Genomic DNA, 17,987 nt, shown 5'->3' on the forward strand with positions numbered 1-17,987 from the left:
CTAATTTAATTTCAATTACAGTCAAATATAGCTCATTCGACGCAAAATTAAATTTACTAACACAGTAGGGTACTAAAAAAAATCCTCAATATCGGATAATATCGTAAAAATTATGTCAAAGTCGAAAAAATAGAGAAAAAATAAAAAAATTCCAAATACTTCCGCCTACAGTCTCGTCAGTTGTCATTTCAGAAAAAATGTTAACACACTGTCAAAAAGGCTTGTTTTTGTTCTTTTGAACTAAAAAAGCAAATTCGAAATCGGATGGAAATTGGCGAAGTTAGGAGGGATTGTTCATATCAACCTACTGAAAAACGGTTTTATGGCCATAAAATGAGATTTTGGGGGTGTATTGGAAATTTCTCCTATACCATTCTTTTCAGTTTTTCATAAGCTACAACCCTCACCATGTCCGATCCAAAGTTTTTTCGCAACTTTTTTTTTTGTACCACAGTGTTATATTATGTGTTTGGCCAAACTACTTCTCCTACTTGTGGCTTGCCCCTAGATGTTGTTCCAGGCGGGATTACTTCGAGCCTTTTTGGCGTCAGCTGTAAGAAGAATGAGATAGAATGATCTCAGGACCTACCACTTAGCTGCCCTTCTTTCGCGGGGCTAAGATTTAAGCATATTGTCTCTCTTTTCTTTGCTATGCCTGCTGATAAAAACCTGATGAATTTCATCAGCAGTATGAAGCGGTTAACACTAGCCTAACTCGGTCATCGTTCTATCATCATCTCCAAACACACAATCAGCCCTCCTCTTGGATATAGGACATTGAATAATTGAGAAAAAATGGCGGGGTAACAGTATTGGAATTTGTAGTGGCAGTCAAGCTGCCTAAGAGCCCTTGTTATCCCACGGTGCTCTTCGAAATCAGTCGGTGAATGTAAGACAAAACTGAATAGTGTTACAAAATACAACAAAGTTTGTCTTATTTGAGTGCCTGGACAATAAACTGACTAATGAAGGCTCTGCAAGCATACCGCTTGTCCCTGAAACTTTTCCAAGTGTCGATTCGTTTTCTAGAATCAAACTTAGGATATTGGGGTGCGAGTATGGTGTACTGTGTATGGATAAGGTTCATAATCTTCCTCTTCCATTATCAATTAATGCAAAAGATTCGCGGAAGAGTGACCTCCAACCAATTTGCCGTCTTACCATCCAAATAATATCTATCCCGTCTCTCTATTCCTTCAACTGTAATCGATTCGGGTGTAGTACAATGATCTTCCTGATTGAGTGCTTGGACATGTTCAACAGCCCACAAATCTAATCCAATCTAAACCCTCCTCCCTCTTTCCTTGCTATTAGTTTCTTTTTCCTTCTTATTTCCTTTGCAATGACGAATCACTACGGACAAATTTCATTTTCGTCCAAGTGTGCCCTCTCTCTGGGCAACTATTAATAGCCTTCAAATCCAACGGAAAATCTCTCTTGCCAACAAGTGCTACTTTGGACTAAGTACGCCATTGAGTAGTAAAGTGCTCTCCCGACGAACAAAACTCACATTTTATAAGGCTCTCATCACTCCCGCCCTATTGCATTGCACAGAAGGTTGAACGATGACAACATCCGATAAGGCGTCCCTTGGAATGTTTGAGAGAGAGGCACTGCGGAAAATTTTTGGACCTTTGCGGCGAGTATCGTAGTCGATGGAACAATGAGCTTTAAGAGCTTCATGACGACATAGACATAGTGCACCGAATAAAGATCCCGCGGCTCCGTTGCTGGGTCATGTCGGCCGAATGAATACAATCGCTCCAGCTCTGAAAGTATTCGAAGGAAGAGGAAGACCTCCTCTACGTTGGGAAGATAAGGTGGAAAAGGACTTGGCTTCACTTGGTGTGTCCAATTGGCAGGGGTTAGCACGACAAGAAACGATTGGTGCACTTTATTGAACTCGGCCAAAATCGCTTAAGCGCGAGTCGCGCCAAACAAGAAGAAGAACCGTACCATAGGCCTCTCAGATGCAGGAGTACCCCATATTTTATATGAAAAAGAGTTTCCCAAAAATCATTACAGAGATTGTACTAAATTATTGGATTATAATTGGAATACGTATTTTAAAGTTGAGAAAGACTTAAACGAATAAAAAACTAATTTCGTTTAAAAATTCGCATTTCTTAATTATTGCTTCCTTACTTTTCAACCAACCTGTATAAATACAAAAAAAATCTTTTTATACTCGGCGCAACTTGTGCATTGAAAAGCTTTTTTTCCAAATAATACGGATTTCGATTAAAAAGTGTAATAACTTAAATTGAATTTTTCCCATGAAAATAATTATTACTTACGGCAAGACTGTTTTTCTGGAATCCATATAAATAATAGCAACGAAAGGCCACCTAAATTAAAAGTAAATTAACCAGACGTCAGTAACGACACTGAAAATGTTTGTTTCGCGTATTCATAGCAAAATTTTAGTCCTCGTAGCCACACTGGCTGTTTTTGTGGAAGGGACAGATTATTGTGATCCCTCGCTATGTCACGACGGACAGGCACATATTGGGTGCAATCACGATGGTGTAAGTGAAAAACTCCTATAGTTACAAAAAAATAACATTGGCGCTTGACTTTTCGACTCTGTGAAGCTACTGCTCCATCAAAATCGAATATCGTAAATGGAGTGGAGTGGAGTGCATTTCGGGAAATAGGAAAATTAGCTGAAAAATATCGGCTGAAACACCCATTATAAATACGCTGTAGCTAGTAGATTTAAATATGGACTCCTCCAAGGGGATGAAGAAGTGAACATTTGAAGAAATCCAACTGCAGTCGCACGCATTCTCGAAGTCCCAACTCTCATAAAAGTCTCCGGTAATAATGTCAGTGAGCGCATGCTGGAGGAGACGTGCATTCACTCGGCTTCAAAGTTAGAAGCGGACCATTTGCTTGTCAAACTGAATTTCTTTGAAAATGCTGCTGGAAACGCACGTCGCTCAACTTTGAGCGCTACAAAGACAAAATAAATACTTTTTTGCGGCCCCAAATTGAAGACATGGACTTCGACGATCTTTGGTTTCAGCAGAATGGCTAACCATGCCACACAGCTCATACTACAATCGATCTTTTGCGAACTCAATTGTGTTATCAGCCGTCTCGGCGCTGCCAAATGACCACCTCGGCGCAGAAAGTTGGTGGGTGAGCAGGTGAAATGGTTGAAGGACCAGTCTGGCACTTCCCAAGTAGCACTAAAGCGTCGATTTGATGGCGTTATGAGACCTTCAGTAGACAGATGTCTACAGCGAACAAGAGCTGTTGATGTGTAACTGATGGAGAAAATTGATGGGATGGAATTAAGGCTGGCGCACTGCCCTAGATTGTTGAAGAAAGGAGCACCCAGTTGGCTTAGTCATCGAGCTGCCAATGCTGGACATTTACAGAGAAAGTGCTCAACAGTCTCCTTCACTGAAAGATCCCAACAGCTTCTGAAATGGGGATTAAATGGTAAAGCTAGATTTTTTACGTGTGTGCCTATAGTCCAATGACCGGTAAAAACGGCTCCGAGTTTGAAAAATGAATTGTATGGAGTCGTTAGAACTTTCTGAGTCCTCCATTTATTGCATTTGAGGACAAAGGGTTTTCGAAAAAGCACATGCAGAAATGGAGCTCCATCTCTTCTGCGCTTTCCTGAGAAGTAAGTTGTGCAATTTCCCTTTAACAACAGTCAAGGGGATACCGGTAGCTGCGTAGGAGATCTCTGAGACCAATGCAGTCTTATAAATTTAAACTAGTATTGCCCTTTCTCGAAATTAAGGTCGCAATCTACGTACTCAAACATTTGAATATCTAAGTAGGCTCTAATAACCTATCCTAAATATTTACCTTAACAGAATTTCGCATCGTCCTGTCAGAATCCAGCCATGATTACATTAACACAGGAAAATAAAAATTTCATTGTCAATGCTCATAATACCAAACGCGACTTAGTCGCTGGCGGGCACACACAGTTGGAGATGGCTTGCCGTATGGCCACCATGCAATGGGACGACGAACTGGCCTATTTGGCGGCACTGAATGTCAGACGTTGCGAAATAACACACGATGCCTGTCGTAATACCAAAGCCTTCAAGTATTCGGGACAGAATCTAGCTATGATAGCTTTGTCGGTGCCACCGAGTATCGAGCAATTGCTACAAAATTGTATCGATATGTGGTATGATGAAGTTCGGAACACTGAAATGAGTCATATAAATCGATTTCCGAGTAGTGGCTTTCGGTGAGTATTTGTGCATTCAAAATTGTGTGCATTTAAATCGAATGAATTGCTTTCTTTCTAGCGCCTTTGGTCACTTCACTGTCATGATGATGGACCGGAACATTCGTGTAGGATGCGCCGCATCCTCCTACGACTGGGCGGGCATGAATGCTACTTTATTCGCTTGCAATTATGCGACAACGAATATGATAGATTACCCGATCTACCAAAGTTGTTCCACTCCAGCTTCGGAATGTGAGAGTGGCAGAAATTCGGAATTCCGTAATCTTTGTTCAACTTCAGAAAATTATGATGTCAACGAATGGTAATGAGGCACTTAGTGCAATCACATAGTGCGATTAGAGATACTCGTTACATTGAAGTCCTCGTGGAATGAAAACAATTCAATTAAATTGATCATAGCAAATTTTAAAAATGTAAAAAAAAATGTAGTGTAGACAAAGTTATTTGTATGTATGTCCAAATTTTACATCAACCAATTAAATTTATTGATGTGAATTTTCATTTTTTTCCTGATATTTACTGTGGCTCTGTGAAATTTGTGCGAAAATACTTATTTTTCGAGGAGTTGAGACCAAACAAATAACCTTCCCGCTGATTTGATCGCAATACACAAGGTGCCAAATTTGGTACGATGGAAAATTCCATATTTTCTTAGTCAGGTTGTTATGGAATGTCTCAACAAAATTGTATGCCTGACCTCTAGAAAATCCTCACTGATCTCTAGATGCCTGAGGATCTCTAAAATCTTTTCGACAGCGTCAAAATCACTGAGCCGGATGGTGTGCGAAACCCGAGTCTCAGTTTATACTTGTCAAATCGAATCCAAGCATACAAGCAAACGTCTCGATCGTGCAGGAAACATTTTTTTTATCTGAGCTCTAGGTCATAGTAACATAGAAACCTAGAGGGAAATGAGATTGCCGATGTGCTTGCTGGAAAGGGTCGACAAAAAGTTGATAACCAAGTTGACACCAATTCACAAGAAATTCGAAGTGGTCATTAATAACCGCGCAGCGTGGAGCAACAATGAAATATTCCTAAAACAGAGCGCACAAGTGTGGTTTACTTACTGTGGTCCAAAATGGAAGACGGTAGTGCCGGGGCTGAAATTGTCGGACCACATTTCAAAAAAGCAGTTGCAATGGGAAAAACCACTTCCATTTTCCAGGCGGAGGCCAACGCCTTAGAGCTGTATGCCAGTGAATGTCTACGGAGAGGCACGCTCGGGGCCAATATTAACATTCTCTCTGATAGTCAAGCAATCTAAAATCGCTGGACAGCTTCTCATTCCAATCAAGGTTGGTCTGGGAATGTTTTAAATCCTCAACACCCTAGCATCAAGAAGCTTTGTTACCTGTTTTTGGGTTCCGGGACATGAGGGGCGCGAAGGGAATGAAATTGCGGACACTTTAGCGAAAAAGGGGGCATAGGTTCTGAACCTTTTCGGCGGGTACACCATTTTTGGGTGTTTGGCCGAGCTTCTCCTCCTATTTGTGGTGTCCGTCTTGATGTTGTTTCACAAATGGAGAGACCAACAGTTTCAAACCGACTCTGCGGGGTATATAACAGCTTCAAAAGTGTCTTTCTACGTGAGCAGGAGCAACGAGATTACTGGAGAGCCCAAACGGCTCATTGATCCCAAACGGATGAAGGCAAAAGCAATCCTTAACCTAAGCAGAAAGGACATAAAACTTTACACTTAATTACTAACAGGACACTGTGAACTTAATTATCACATGAAGCGATAGAAAGCGATTCTTGTAGGCTCTGCAAAGAGGCACAAGAAACAGCAGATCCCGTTCTATGCGACTGCCCAGCAGTGGCACGACGCAGACTAAATTACCTCCTTCTCCTATTTGTGGTGTGCGTCTTGGTGTCGTTCCACCTACAGTTTCAAGCCGACTCCGAACGGCAGAAATTTTTTCTTAATTTTGGTCTTTCCCCGAGATTCGTACCTACGTTCTCTCTGAAATCCGAACGGTGGTCACGCACCAATCCAACTCGTACGGCTACGGCGGCCGCGATATAAGGTGTACAAAAATGTTGAGGGCTTTTCCGAGCGCGGCTTAAGCGAGTAACGACAAAAAAGCGGGATAAAGTGATCGTCTAACTTATCAAGCGGAACCCTTCTTTGTGACTACGCCAAGCACGACCATTACTTGCTAAAAAGGGAATAGATGTGAGGGTCAACACCATCGACTGAAGGAGGCGAACCTATCCTGCCGTCCCACATCATCAAAACCACTGTTCTCAGAAAAACACATTGAGAAAAAACAAAACAAGAAAAAGGCATCACAGTATTGGACGGGTCGTCCCAGTCCCCAGAAGCCAACCCCATTGAAAATGTGTGGAGAACTATGAAAACGCTTCTTGCCGGAAGGCCAGTCCATGGTTTAAAGCAGCTCGTGCGTCAAGTTTGCGAAAAACTGGTTCAAAGCATGAAGAAGATGCCAGGCTATACTCGGCAACGATGAAGACTACACGGCTTATTGAGTAATTGCGACGCGTTGTTTTGTAAAAAAAATTTAAATATATATCTTTTATACTTCATGAATAATCGCAGTTCCTTTTTTCTGACACAGACTGTATTTGTTAATAAAGTTTATTAGCTCGGCCGCAAAATGACCCTTTCTTCCACAGTACCTGGTAAGCTTTAAAGGAATGTATCATTATTAACTAAAAACAGGCTCCATCGAACAACCACTAGGCTTCCAGGCCTTCGAAAATAATCAAATGATAAATTAGCAGCAGTCTAAACTTGCGTGTTATTCAATTCTAGAATACTCGCCGCCTCTTAAAGCAAAAAAAAATATTTTCTGGAGCCTCAATATATAACCACGAGCTCATCTATGTAGAATCACTTCATATACTCTGCTTCATAAACCAAAATATTTACTTCCTTGTCTTACTTTACGACATACATACAAACACGGCTATGTACATAAAAATATACGCAAAAATTTGTATTTACTGTCTGCTTTTGTATCGCGTGAATTGAATTTATTTCTGCGTTGTTATATAATAAAGAAATCAAAATAAACCAGCAGCTGCACTCTAAGTAATTTTCTACAAACAGCTGAATAATTTCAACTACAAATACGACTTGTAAGATACCCGATAGGAAAAACTTGCACTAGTAAACAAATTTCTGATTCGAAGCCAGTGCGATTTCGCTAATTGTGAACCACTTCGTTTCTAATGACCTGGCAATAAAGTGGCATCGCTATTCACAGTGTGACCGCATAGAAGCTGTAAAGTAAATATGATAGTAGTGTAGTGATCAGATTGGAAATACTTTTTTCAATAAGCGTTTTTTCACAAATCACGCGTGACTACTGTCAAACTAAACACATAAATTTTTTCAATGTTCATTGACATTTCGTCACGGAAAGACTTACGCCTCAACACATATTAAAATTGACCTAACTACGGAGGTATAGTGCCAATGTATAACCGACCGCTTTTTTGCAAGTAACGGGTGATCAATCATGAGGTGCTTTTTTCAATAGTTAAAAAAAAAACAAAAATGTAAATTATGTTCAAAACCTTTATTTATCATTTGAAAGGACGTTCTTTGACATTTACTTTTTGAATATGACTTCATTCAAATGTTGGCCCCAACTACGCTTAAGGTGGTCCATTCTGAAGGTCCAATTTTCAATCACTCGTTCGAGCATTTCGACTGGTATGTCGTGAATAACACGCGTAATGTTGGCTTCCAGAGCTTCAATCGTAGCTGGTTTATCAGCATAGACCTTGGACTTCACGAATCCCCAAAGAAAAAAGTCCAAAGGTGTGATATCACAAGATCTTGGTGGTCAACTCACAGGTCCTAAACGTGAAATCAGCTGCTCTCCGAAATGACTTCTCAATAAAGTCATTGTTTCACGAGCTGTATGGCAAGTGGCTCCGTCTTGTTGAAACCAAATGTCGTAGAGATCATTAGATTCAATTTCAGGTAGCAAAAAGTCCGATATCATGGTACGGTAGCGAGCACCATTCACAGTTACGTTGCGGCCATCATCATTTTTGAAAAAATATGGACCGATGATTCCACCAGCCCATAAACCACACCAGACCGTTGTTTTCTCTGGGTGTAAAGGTAGCTCTTGAACCTGTTCTGGTTGCTCTTCATCCCAAATACGGCAATTTTGCTTATTGACGTAACCATTGAGCCAGAAATGCGCCTCATCGCTGAACAAAATTTTGCTCGAAAACAGCGGATCTTCTTCAATCTTTTCAAGAGCCCAATCAGCAAAACGGTGACGTGCAGGAAGGTCATTTGGCTTTAGTTCTTGTACGAGCTGTATTTTGTATCCTTTTAAATGAAGATCCTTCCGTAAAATTGACCAAGTTGTTCCATACGACAGTCCAAGTTGCTGAGAACGGTGCCGAATCGATTCATCGCGGTTTTCACGTACACTCTCTGCTACTGCCGCTATATTCTCAATGCTTCTTGCTGGACGTGGTCTATTCGGTCGAGAATTATCCACCAATGAATATTCGGATTCAAATTTGTTGATGGTATGTCGAATAGTGTTTAAGGCAGGCCGATTATGTTGACCATAATGCGGTCTAAGCGCACGAAAAACATTTGTCACAGAACGCTGATTTTCATAATACAGTTGAACAATTTATAGACGTTGTTGCGTGAGTGAGTCTTTCCATGATGAAATGCCAAACGCTGTTCAACAAATCCACGATGACAGTTTGCCACAACTCGCGCGCGATCTGTAAAAAAAACGCAAATGAAAAAAACTCCTCTTAATTGATCAACCGTTATAAGTATAATGCAACGCTTTCATTACACTTCCCTAATACTAGGTTTCCACGTGAGTTTCCTTTCTAATACGAGTCCTAAGTACTTGACATTCCATTTCAAAGGAATCTCCACACCCTTAAAAATTAGCAAGGAGATTATAGGAAGCCTATGTTTCTTTGTAAAGAGAATTATTTAAGTTTTTGCGACGTTTTATACTGAATCCTCTGTTCTCAATCCAACTTCTAAGTGTGGCCATTTTAGAGCGCAAAATATCCATATGGGTGTTAGGATTTTTGCCTTTAACGGCAATTGCTAGGTCATCTGCGTAAGCCGTGACGTGGCAATCCCCCTCTTTGCAGGGTCAGCAATAGGGAGTTTACCGCCAAAATCCAAGGATCCACCTTGCGGTGTGCCTCTGCAGACTTGTCTGCTTACATAAAGTAGGGCTGCCTAATTTAGCCGTTACCTTTCTTCTGACGAGTATAGCTTCTATCAGGACAACAACGTGTGGCTCAATTCCAAAATCTTCTAAAGAATCTACTATAGCGTTTGTTTATGTTGTTGAAGGTGCCTTCTATGTCTACGAAAGCAACCGATGCAAACTCTGTGTCTAATAAACTTTTTTCCACCAACCCGACGAGCGAGTGTAAGACGGTTTCTGTCGATTTGTCCTTCGAATATCAGCCGCCGTAGCCGAATGGGGTGGTGCGTGACTACCATTCGGAATTCACAGAGAGAACGTAGGTTCGAGTCTCGGTGAAACACCAAAATGAGGAAAAAGTTTTTTTCTAATAGCGGTCGCCCCTCGACAGGCAATGGCAAACCTCCGAGTGTGTTTCTGCCATAAAAAAGCTGTTCATAAAAAATATCTGGCGTTCGGTGTCGACTTGAAACTGTAGGTCCCTCCATTTGTGGAACATGCTGACGAGACGCACACCACAAATAGGAGGAGAAGCCAGGCTAAACAACCAGAAAAGGTGTACGCGCCCCAATTATATATATATGTATATATATATCGGCATGTTGCGCTTAGAAGAGCCTGTTTAAAGGCACAACGCCCCATATATATTCATTGGATGATACTCGACCGATTCGACCATGTACAGCTAGAAGTGAAGAGAATATTGCAACTTGAAATGAGAGTTTTACCGAATACCCGGAAGAATCGATTCGGCGCCAATCTCAACAACTTGGCCTATCTAATGGCACTACTTAGGCGATTTTACGTAAAGATCTTGGTTTGAAAGCATATAAAATACAGGTAGTCCAAGTTTTGGAGCAGATCGATCTTCCAAAGCGTCATAATTTCAGTCGTTGGGCTCTATGGGAAAAACTCGCCGAAGATGCGCATTTTGGGACTCGAATCTTGTTCAGCGATGAGGCCCACTTTTGGTTTAATGGCTACGCCAATAAGCGAAATTGCCGTATTTGGGCTGAAGAGTAACCCGCAGCCATTCAAGAACAGCCATTACATCCATTGAAGACAGAAAAGAACCGTTTGGTGCGACCTATGGGCTGAAGAAATCATCGGAATGAGCTAATTTTGGAGTGGTGGCAGCATTTCCCCATTATTTTTTTTATTCCTGCTCAAGACGCATTTCACTTAACGTTGAGCGCTACAAAAACATGATAAACGATTTTTTATGGCCGGAAATTGTAGTCATCTTCGGTTTCGGCAGGATCACACTACATGCTATAAGTCAACGCCGTTAGACTTTTCTTTGTGAGGTGCCGTGAAAGACCGATGTTATGCGAATAATCCAGTAACGATTCAGGAGGTTCTTAAGGCGAATATCGAGAAAGTCATTCGATAGCCGAAGCTAGAAACCGACACCAAGGTTTTGGGAAGACTGTGTTAACAGGATGGGCTACGGCGAAGTCAGCCGAGGCAGCCACAGTAAGAAATATAAAAAATAAATGAAAATCTAAAATAAATAACTGGAATGCTTCCTTTTTTGAATAAACCAATAATAACGCAAAATATTTATTTTTGTACAATTTTTGAATGGAAAAGAGAAAAAAGCGAATTAGTTCTGATTGTAAATTCACAAGAAGTGCACCTCTTCGGTACCACAAAAAATATTCCGGCAGGGTAACTACACGCAAATATTGTTTCCTTACTTAAAAAAATGCTTGTGCACCTTATCAGTAGCGACTTTTTACCTTTAAAAATGTTACTTATGTAAATATTTACAAAACTGGTTCAAAACGTGATTCATTCACGTTTTTACAAATGATTCTCGTCGAAACCATAAAAATTAAACAGATGCATTGCAGGGTAAACGGAACTTTTTAAAAATAAGAGGAACAAATAAGTTTCCTTATTAAAACCAATTTATTTTATTCAAAATAATCGACTTCCCACTTAAGGGGGGACCCTCATTTAGACGGTCGAAAAATGCATCATTTTTGGGAATTTTTTTCTCAGGTAAAATAACTTCAAACGTTTTGTAATTCATAAAGTACTTTAATAAATGTCTTGACTGTCTACAAAAATTTTCGGAGAAGAAAAAAAACATTTTAAGTATGGAAATATACACCTCGTCCATGGCACCTCATTCTATCTGCGTACATTCTAGCGCTCTGAATTTTTTTCTGAAATAAAAAAACAAAATTTTTTTTAAAACTTTAGGATAATACCTTCGATGTGACATTTTGATTTAAAAAAAAAAATGTCGAAATTGATATTTTTTACCCAGTTTTATGTTAAAAGTGATTTTTCATGCATAAAAATTGACTTTAAAATTACAAAAAAATATGAAAATCTTTTTTTTTAAAAAAACACTTAATGTCACATTGAAAACAATTTAATTATCTTTAAAATGAGCTATTGCAAAGCCTGATTGGTTCAATACAGCGTTCTCAATTGTGTACACAAAATCGAAAAATGATGTTTCGAGAAAAACGCGTTTAAAGTTTTGGATACAGGCGATCAGGCCACCCGTCGCGTCCTGTTAAAAATTTTGTCACTCCTTCAAAAATACAGATATCGACTTGAAATTTTGAAAGTATATTCTTAAATAGTTGTAGAATAGATTAAAATTATTTCCAAAAAATCGATTTTTTTGACCCGATAAATGAGGGTCCCCCCTTAAGTCAAATGAATGTTTTCTGTCATCGTCCCACCGACGGGATGTCCCTCAGCATAGCAGCACAAGCACTTTGAATGGTCTAAATACGGTGAGTAATTGGCAAAAAAAATCGACCCCAAGTGCAGGTCGATAAGATGAGAATTTAATTTGTTATTATAAATCCTCCGATAAGGTGATTAATTTGCGCCACCCTGTACTTCCATACCTGTGCAAATGTACCCAAACGCATATGTAGGTATGTATGTTAACATCTTTGTGCAGTAGCTGTTGGCAATTACCGTAAAATCATTCTTTCATAATTCTTACTGATAAGAATATTTTCCACACGCGTAAGTAAACAACACCAAAACATTTGCTCAAGTAATGAGAAAATAATGAAGCAATTGTTACAACAAAAAAGTATTATGAATGAATTTCGTTTATCATGCAGTGTATCTTGTTGGTCGGTAGGTGAAATGGTTGAAGTATCAGTCCTTAGTAGCCCCAATGCGCCGTTTTGTTACCATTCTGAGCCCTCCAACAGGCAGATATCGACAGATAACCAGAGCTGTTGATGCAATAGAGAAGGGATTGGATGGGATTTAGGTTGGCGCACTGCCTCAGGCTCGCGAAGAAAGGATCACCCAGCCCAGTGATCTTAATCGTTTAGCTAGCCAGGACATTTACAGAGAATAGATTAGATTAGATTAGTAGACCATTGTACTACACCCGGATAGAAATCAGTAGAAAGAATAGAGATAGGAAAGATAAAAGGTGGATGGTAAAAACGGATAAATTAGTTTGAGGTCACTCTTCCACAAATCTCTTGGATTCATTGATGAATTTTAAGAGATCCGGAAGAGTATGAACTTTGTCCTTACTCAGTGTATCGCAACCCAACAGCCTAAGTCTGATTCTGGAAAATGCAGGGCAGCTACAGATAAAATGTTCTGCAGTGTCGTCATTCTCAACACAGGATAGGCATATCGGGCTGTCTACGACCCCCATGGTATATGCTGACCACAGACGTTTTGTCTTGTGATTACACCCACCAGTACCAACGACCTCTGTGAGTAGACCTCATGAAGTCGTCAATTCATAGTTGAATCGATGCGGAATTGACAGCTAGAAAGGGTTCAGGGCCTAGTGGCATACTTGCAGAGCCTTCATTTGCCAATTTATCAGCTAACTCGTTCCCTGCAATACCACAATGTCCAGGCACCCAAATAAGACTAACTTTGTTGTGTTTTGCAACACTGTTCAGTTTTGTCTTACATTCACCGACTAACTACGAAGAGCAGCGTGGGTTAGCAACGGCAGCTTGACTGTCACTACAAATTCCAATACTGTTGCCCCGCCACTTTTTCTCAATTAGCCAGTACGGCACATTCAAGATGGCATAGACTTCCGTAAGGAATGCCGCCATCTGTCCTGTGGCATAGGAGGCACCAGATTGTCCTCCGGCATCGAGAACAGTGTGCACCGCTCCGGCAACTAGTGGTATATCTGACAGTGGCCAGTACTTCATTTCCCCAGACTCCGTTTAACTTGAGCCTGTACGCCGCCTTCATTGCTTTCGAATTTGAAGATCTAGAGATTGCAAGCTCAGATGGTATTAAGGGCATCACCAGATGTTGTGCTCATGGCACCTGTGATACCCAAGCACACACTTCTCTGCCTGTTTAGGGGTTTACTCTGGAATTAACCATTGTGGCTTTCCACCATACTACAGAGGCGTATGTAATAATGAGTCGAATCAGGGTGATGTACAGCCGGTCTTAGACCCTGTCATGTATGAGCAAAAACAGATGTAATTGAGACACCGACCGAACACATTGTCCCGCGGATTCCGAAATTTTACACATACATTACATACATATGTGCATAAGAATAATACAGTTTCACTTAATAAATACCATACGTTCAATACATAACAGACCCCATGTATTGCCAAGGGTTCACTTACACTGCCAGAATACTTTTAGTGTTCGAGAGACCTTCTGCTCGACGTGCTTCTTCCAGGTAAGTTTACTATTTAGGATTACTCCTAGATATTTAACCTCAGAAGACAGTTGCAGTGTTATCCCTTTCAATGTGGGTAGTAACAGGCCTTCCATATTGCGTTTCCTAGTGAAAAGCACTAAGGTATTTTTTGTAGGATTCACCGAAAGACCACCAATACTCAATCTTATTTAGCCCCAACCTTAACATTTACAGAGAAAGTGCTCAACAGTCTTCTGCTCTGGAAGATACCCTCAACTTCTGCAATGGGGGTTAAATGGTAAACCTAGCTTTTACGCGTGTGCGCCGATCCTCCAATTAGCGTTAAAAACAGCTTCGAGTTTGAAAATTGAATCGAGTGGATTCTCTAGAACTTTCCAAGTCTTCCATTTATTGTATTGGGACCAAAGGGTTTTTCGCGCTCTCCTGAGAAATAAGTTGTGCAATTCCCCTTTAACCGCAGTCAGGGGGATGCCGATGACCGGGTAGGAAGTCTCTGAGACCAATTCAGTCGACTCCTTCCCCGCAAGCTCATCAGTAATTTCATTTCCCTCTATGTTTCTATTGCCTGAAACCCTGATCAGATGAATATTACCTACACACCCAAGAGATTTGATCTACTCCTTAGAAGAGTTGACTAGTTTGAATCGGCATCATGTCATCGTCAGCGCCTTGATCGTAGCTTGATTCTCGGAAAAAATGCTACTATCTCTCTCTCTCACATTCCCTAAGCATTTTTCATACCTGCAGGATCGCAAAGACTTCTGCAGGAAAAAATTAGCAGTATTTGGTAGTTTTAAGAAAATACATAAAAAAACTGACCGATTTAGAGCAAAGCTACGCTCCGTCTCCCAATTCCATCTTAGAACCGATAGTGAGGATAAAGGTACCAGCGTCGGTACATATTTTCCCTTCATACCAATCCTACCTACTTGGAAAGATTTCCCTAGCACGATCCTCAAGCTCCAGTTTGCGGATAGAAAGCTTCGTATGAAGTTCTTAAACTCTTAAAAAACTAAGAAAAAATGTTTTCCTCACCAGTAGTGCGATTCACTAATACATTTTAATGCTATTCGCGATGTTATCTTTCCTTAACCACAATTTTAAAGATTTCGGAAATCCATTAACAAAAATCGATGAGATCAATCATAATAATCTGTCATTTGAGTATTTCGCTTATGACTTATCGCGTGGGGAGGAGTTAGTGAACCCTCGAACAGTGGATAGACTTTTGCTACGGGATGTGTACAATCCTTTTCATTTGGCTGCAGGGGAGCTCTAAGTACTTTTCCGGTTAACTTCAGAATCTAACCTAATTTCTTAGCTTGACAGTCATCTTCAGGGACCCCCCGAATAACTGCGATTTCAACTGAAAAACAGGTATCTAAGTCTAGTAACTATGAAGTTAATAACCATGAAGTTAATTCTCAATTTTTCTAGCTGCACTGCAATGTTTTACAACTGGGTGTTATCAACGATCCGTAGGTGAGTGGTGGGGAATATCCATGAACCAGTCGTCTGTTACCCGCAGTTTGTGGGAGATACCATTGGGGCGATCGAATGCACGCACGTGTCGATTTTGGCACCGAAACTTCATGAAGAGATGTATGTCAACTGCCCTGGTTACCATTCGCTCCATGTAAGAGTTTTAACAACATAATTTGTAAAGTATTCAAGAATCAATATTCGCTTTTAAATCTTACAGATACATTTGTCATCCTACTCTGCACGGCGAAGGGTTATGCAACGAAATTTTGAAAATGGAAACTATAACATGTTTTTGATTTTAATCTATTAATAAGTCGATAGCCCTGGTAGCTAGAGCTTTTATCTTAGATTAACCTATAATTTTAATTATATTTTAATAAATAATAATAATAATAATATAAATTAATCTATTAATAAATATATTTAAATTAAAATAAGGGAATTGAAAATCAAAAATTGCCTGCAGTGCTTCTAAGTATCTTTTGGAGCCATGTCTGATGACTCCTCTAACAACCAACCACAAGTCTGAAATTCCTATACATTGAGGCTTTGTGCAAATGTCGCAACCCAGTTGACAGACTTTTTGGCGCTCTTAATGGAAATTAGCGGTGCTTATCTCAACAAAGGACCCTTTTATATGGTCCAGGTTTACTGGACAAGTAAAGGATTTTCCAATAAGAGATGTTATTTTTATAAAATATAAATGGTTTCGTTGCTTGTGTGGCACGTAGCGCCATCTTGTTGAAAATAAACGTTGTCTAGATCAATACCATCCAATTCCGGCCATAAAAAATCGTTAATCATATCGATTATCATATCGATATCACCTGTAACTGTTGCTCCAGCTTCATATTCGAAAAAATTTGGTCCAATGACTCCGCCGGGCCATAAACCGCACCAAACAGTCACACGTTGAGAATAGAGAGGCTTTTCAACAATAACTCTTGGATTTTCTGAGCCCCAGATTCGACAATTTTTCTTATTGACGAAGCCACCGAGGTGGAAGTGGAAATGGGCCTTATCACTCAACATGATTTTTCGATGGAATTCCGGATCATTTTCATGCATTTCAACGACCCAATCAGCAAAGATACGACGTTGTTGTCGATCGACCGACTTGAGTTCTTGTGTTCACTGGACTTTATAAGCCTTAAAACCTAAATGAGTTCTTGTATTCACTGGACTTTATAAGCCTTAAGATCCAAATCTAATGACGTTTGTGGAATGCCCAATTCCAAAGAACGACGAATGGACAAATGGACAAACCTGGGTTTTTTTCAACACTTTCGGCTACAACAGCAATATTTTTGGCATTTCTTGAGCGACGTGCGCGGGTTTTATTCTTCACATTACCAACTTGTCCCAACAGCTCGAATTTCGAATTTTTTTACCAATTTCTGCATGAGCTTCACGATGACCCAAAAATGTTCATTTTTGTAGTGAATTTTAAAAATTTCAGCGCGTTATTTAAGCGAGTATCGTTCTATTTGTATTCTGCTTGTTAAATATCAAAAAATGACAACTTCAAAAGCGACATCTACCAAAATAACGGGCTATTCAAAATAACACCTGTTATTGGAAACCCTTTTATTTAACGGGTGCTCACTTTTACATAACATTCGTTTTAGAGAAGGAATATACCAGATCGAAAATGAATTCACAGAGCCCGACAAACAGCATTTTTGTAAACCAAGATGCACCATCCTTAAAACGCACCCAAGACCGACTGATTGCTATTTTTTACATAACTATAATACTAATTTTATTTGTAATCTTTCTGCATACACATTTATATGAACACTCGGATATAAAACTAAAATATTTTCATATTTATTGTTGAAACCTTTTATAGTTTAGTCTTTAAATTCAAATTCATGTATGTAAAATGTATGTTTAGGTATCGTGTACATACTTATATTTATATATATAGATGAATAAATGCATATACATACATATAAATTCAAATATAATAGTTTTTTCGGAAATTAATTTACAACAAATCTTTCAGCAAAAAATGTAATTTTTTTGTTCAAAATGATTTCCTTTTTTTTGGAATTTTCGAAAGCCCAAAAACCAAAAAAAATTATAAAATTATTATTATTTATAATAAATTATTAAATATATATATTAAACTATTTTTTTTAGAATCGCATGTTATGAAAGGTCTTAACTTTAGGAAAGAAAGTTGTAGACAATACTTTTATAAAGATGCGCCATATTTTTTATTATCCCACCAGGTCGTATGAGTAATGCAAAGTTAAGTGATTACGCGATATAAAAAAAAATATTTCACTTAAAGATAGTGGTGTTTTTTTCAAGTGTAAGAGTAGAAATTGAAATAATAATGCTAGGATTAGTATTTTCTTAATCAGTTGAAAGTTTCATGACATCAATTATGAAGAGTTATTCCGAACAATTGGCCGCAACAAAACCAAAAACT

General features: G+C 39.4%; 1 protein-coding gene across 1 annotated transcript; it reads left to right on the top strand.

Annotated features, from left to right (window-relative positions):
* Positions 1-2,336: 2,336 nt before the first annotated feature.
* On the top strand, positions 2,337-4,720 carry LOC129239161 (antigen 5 like allergen Cul n 1-like). The gene is made up of 3 exons (XM_054874493.1): positions 2,337-2,528; positions 3,837-4,222; positions 4,284-4,720. The coding sequence occupies exons 1-3, from the start codon at positions 2,394-2,396 to the stop codon at positions 4,528-4,530; spliced, it is 768 nt and encodes a 255-aa protein (XP_054730468.1). The 5' UTR covers positions 2,337-2,393; the 3' UTR covers positions 4,531-4,720.
* Positions 4,721-17,987: the final 13,267 nt, after the last annotated feature.

This window comes from Anastrepha obliqua, chromosome 2 (assembly GCF_027943255.1).
Source record: "Anastrepha obliqua isolate idAnaObli1 chromosome 2, idAnaObli1_1.0, whole genome shotgun sequence".
NCBI lineage: Eukaryota > Metazoa > Arthropoda > Insecta > Diptera > Tephritidae > Anastrepha > Anastrepha obliqua.

What these genes read in the sequence shown, in the direction of transcription:
- LOC129239161 (XM_054874493.1), top strand. Translation starts at nt 2,394, where the DNA reads ATGTTTGTTTCGCGTATTCATAGCAAAATTTTAGTCCTCGTAGCCACA. An exon ending in TTGGGTGCAATCACGATGGT is followed by an intron (nt 2,529 to 3,836) that starts GTAAGTGAAAAA and finishes TTACCTTAACAG; the next exon opens with AATTTCGCATCGTCCTGTCA. An exon ending in TTTCCGAGTAGTGGCTTTCG is followed by an intron (nt 4,223 to 4,283) that starts GTGAGTATTTGT and finishes CTTTCTTTCTAG; the next exon opens with CGCCTTTGGTCACTTCACTG.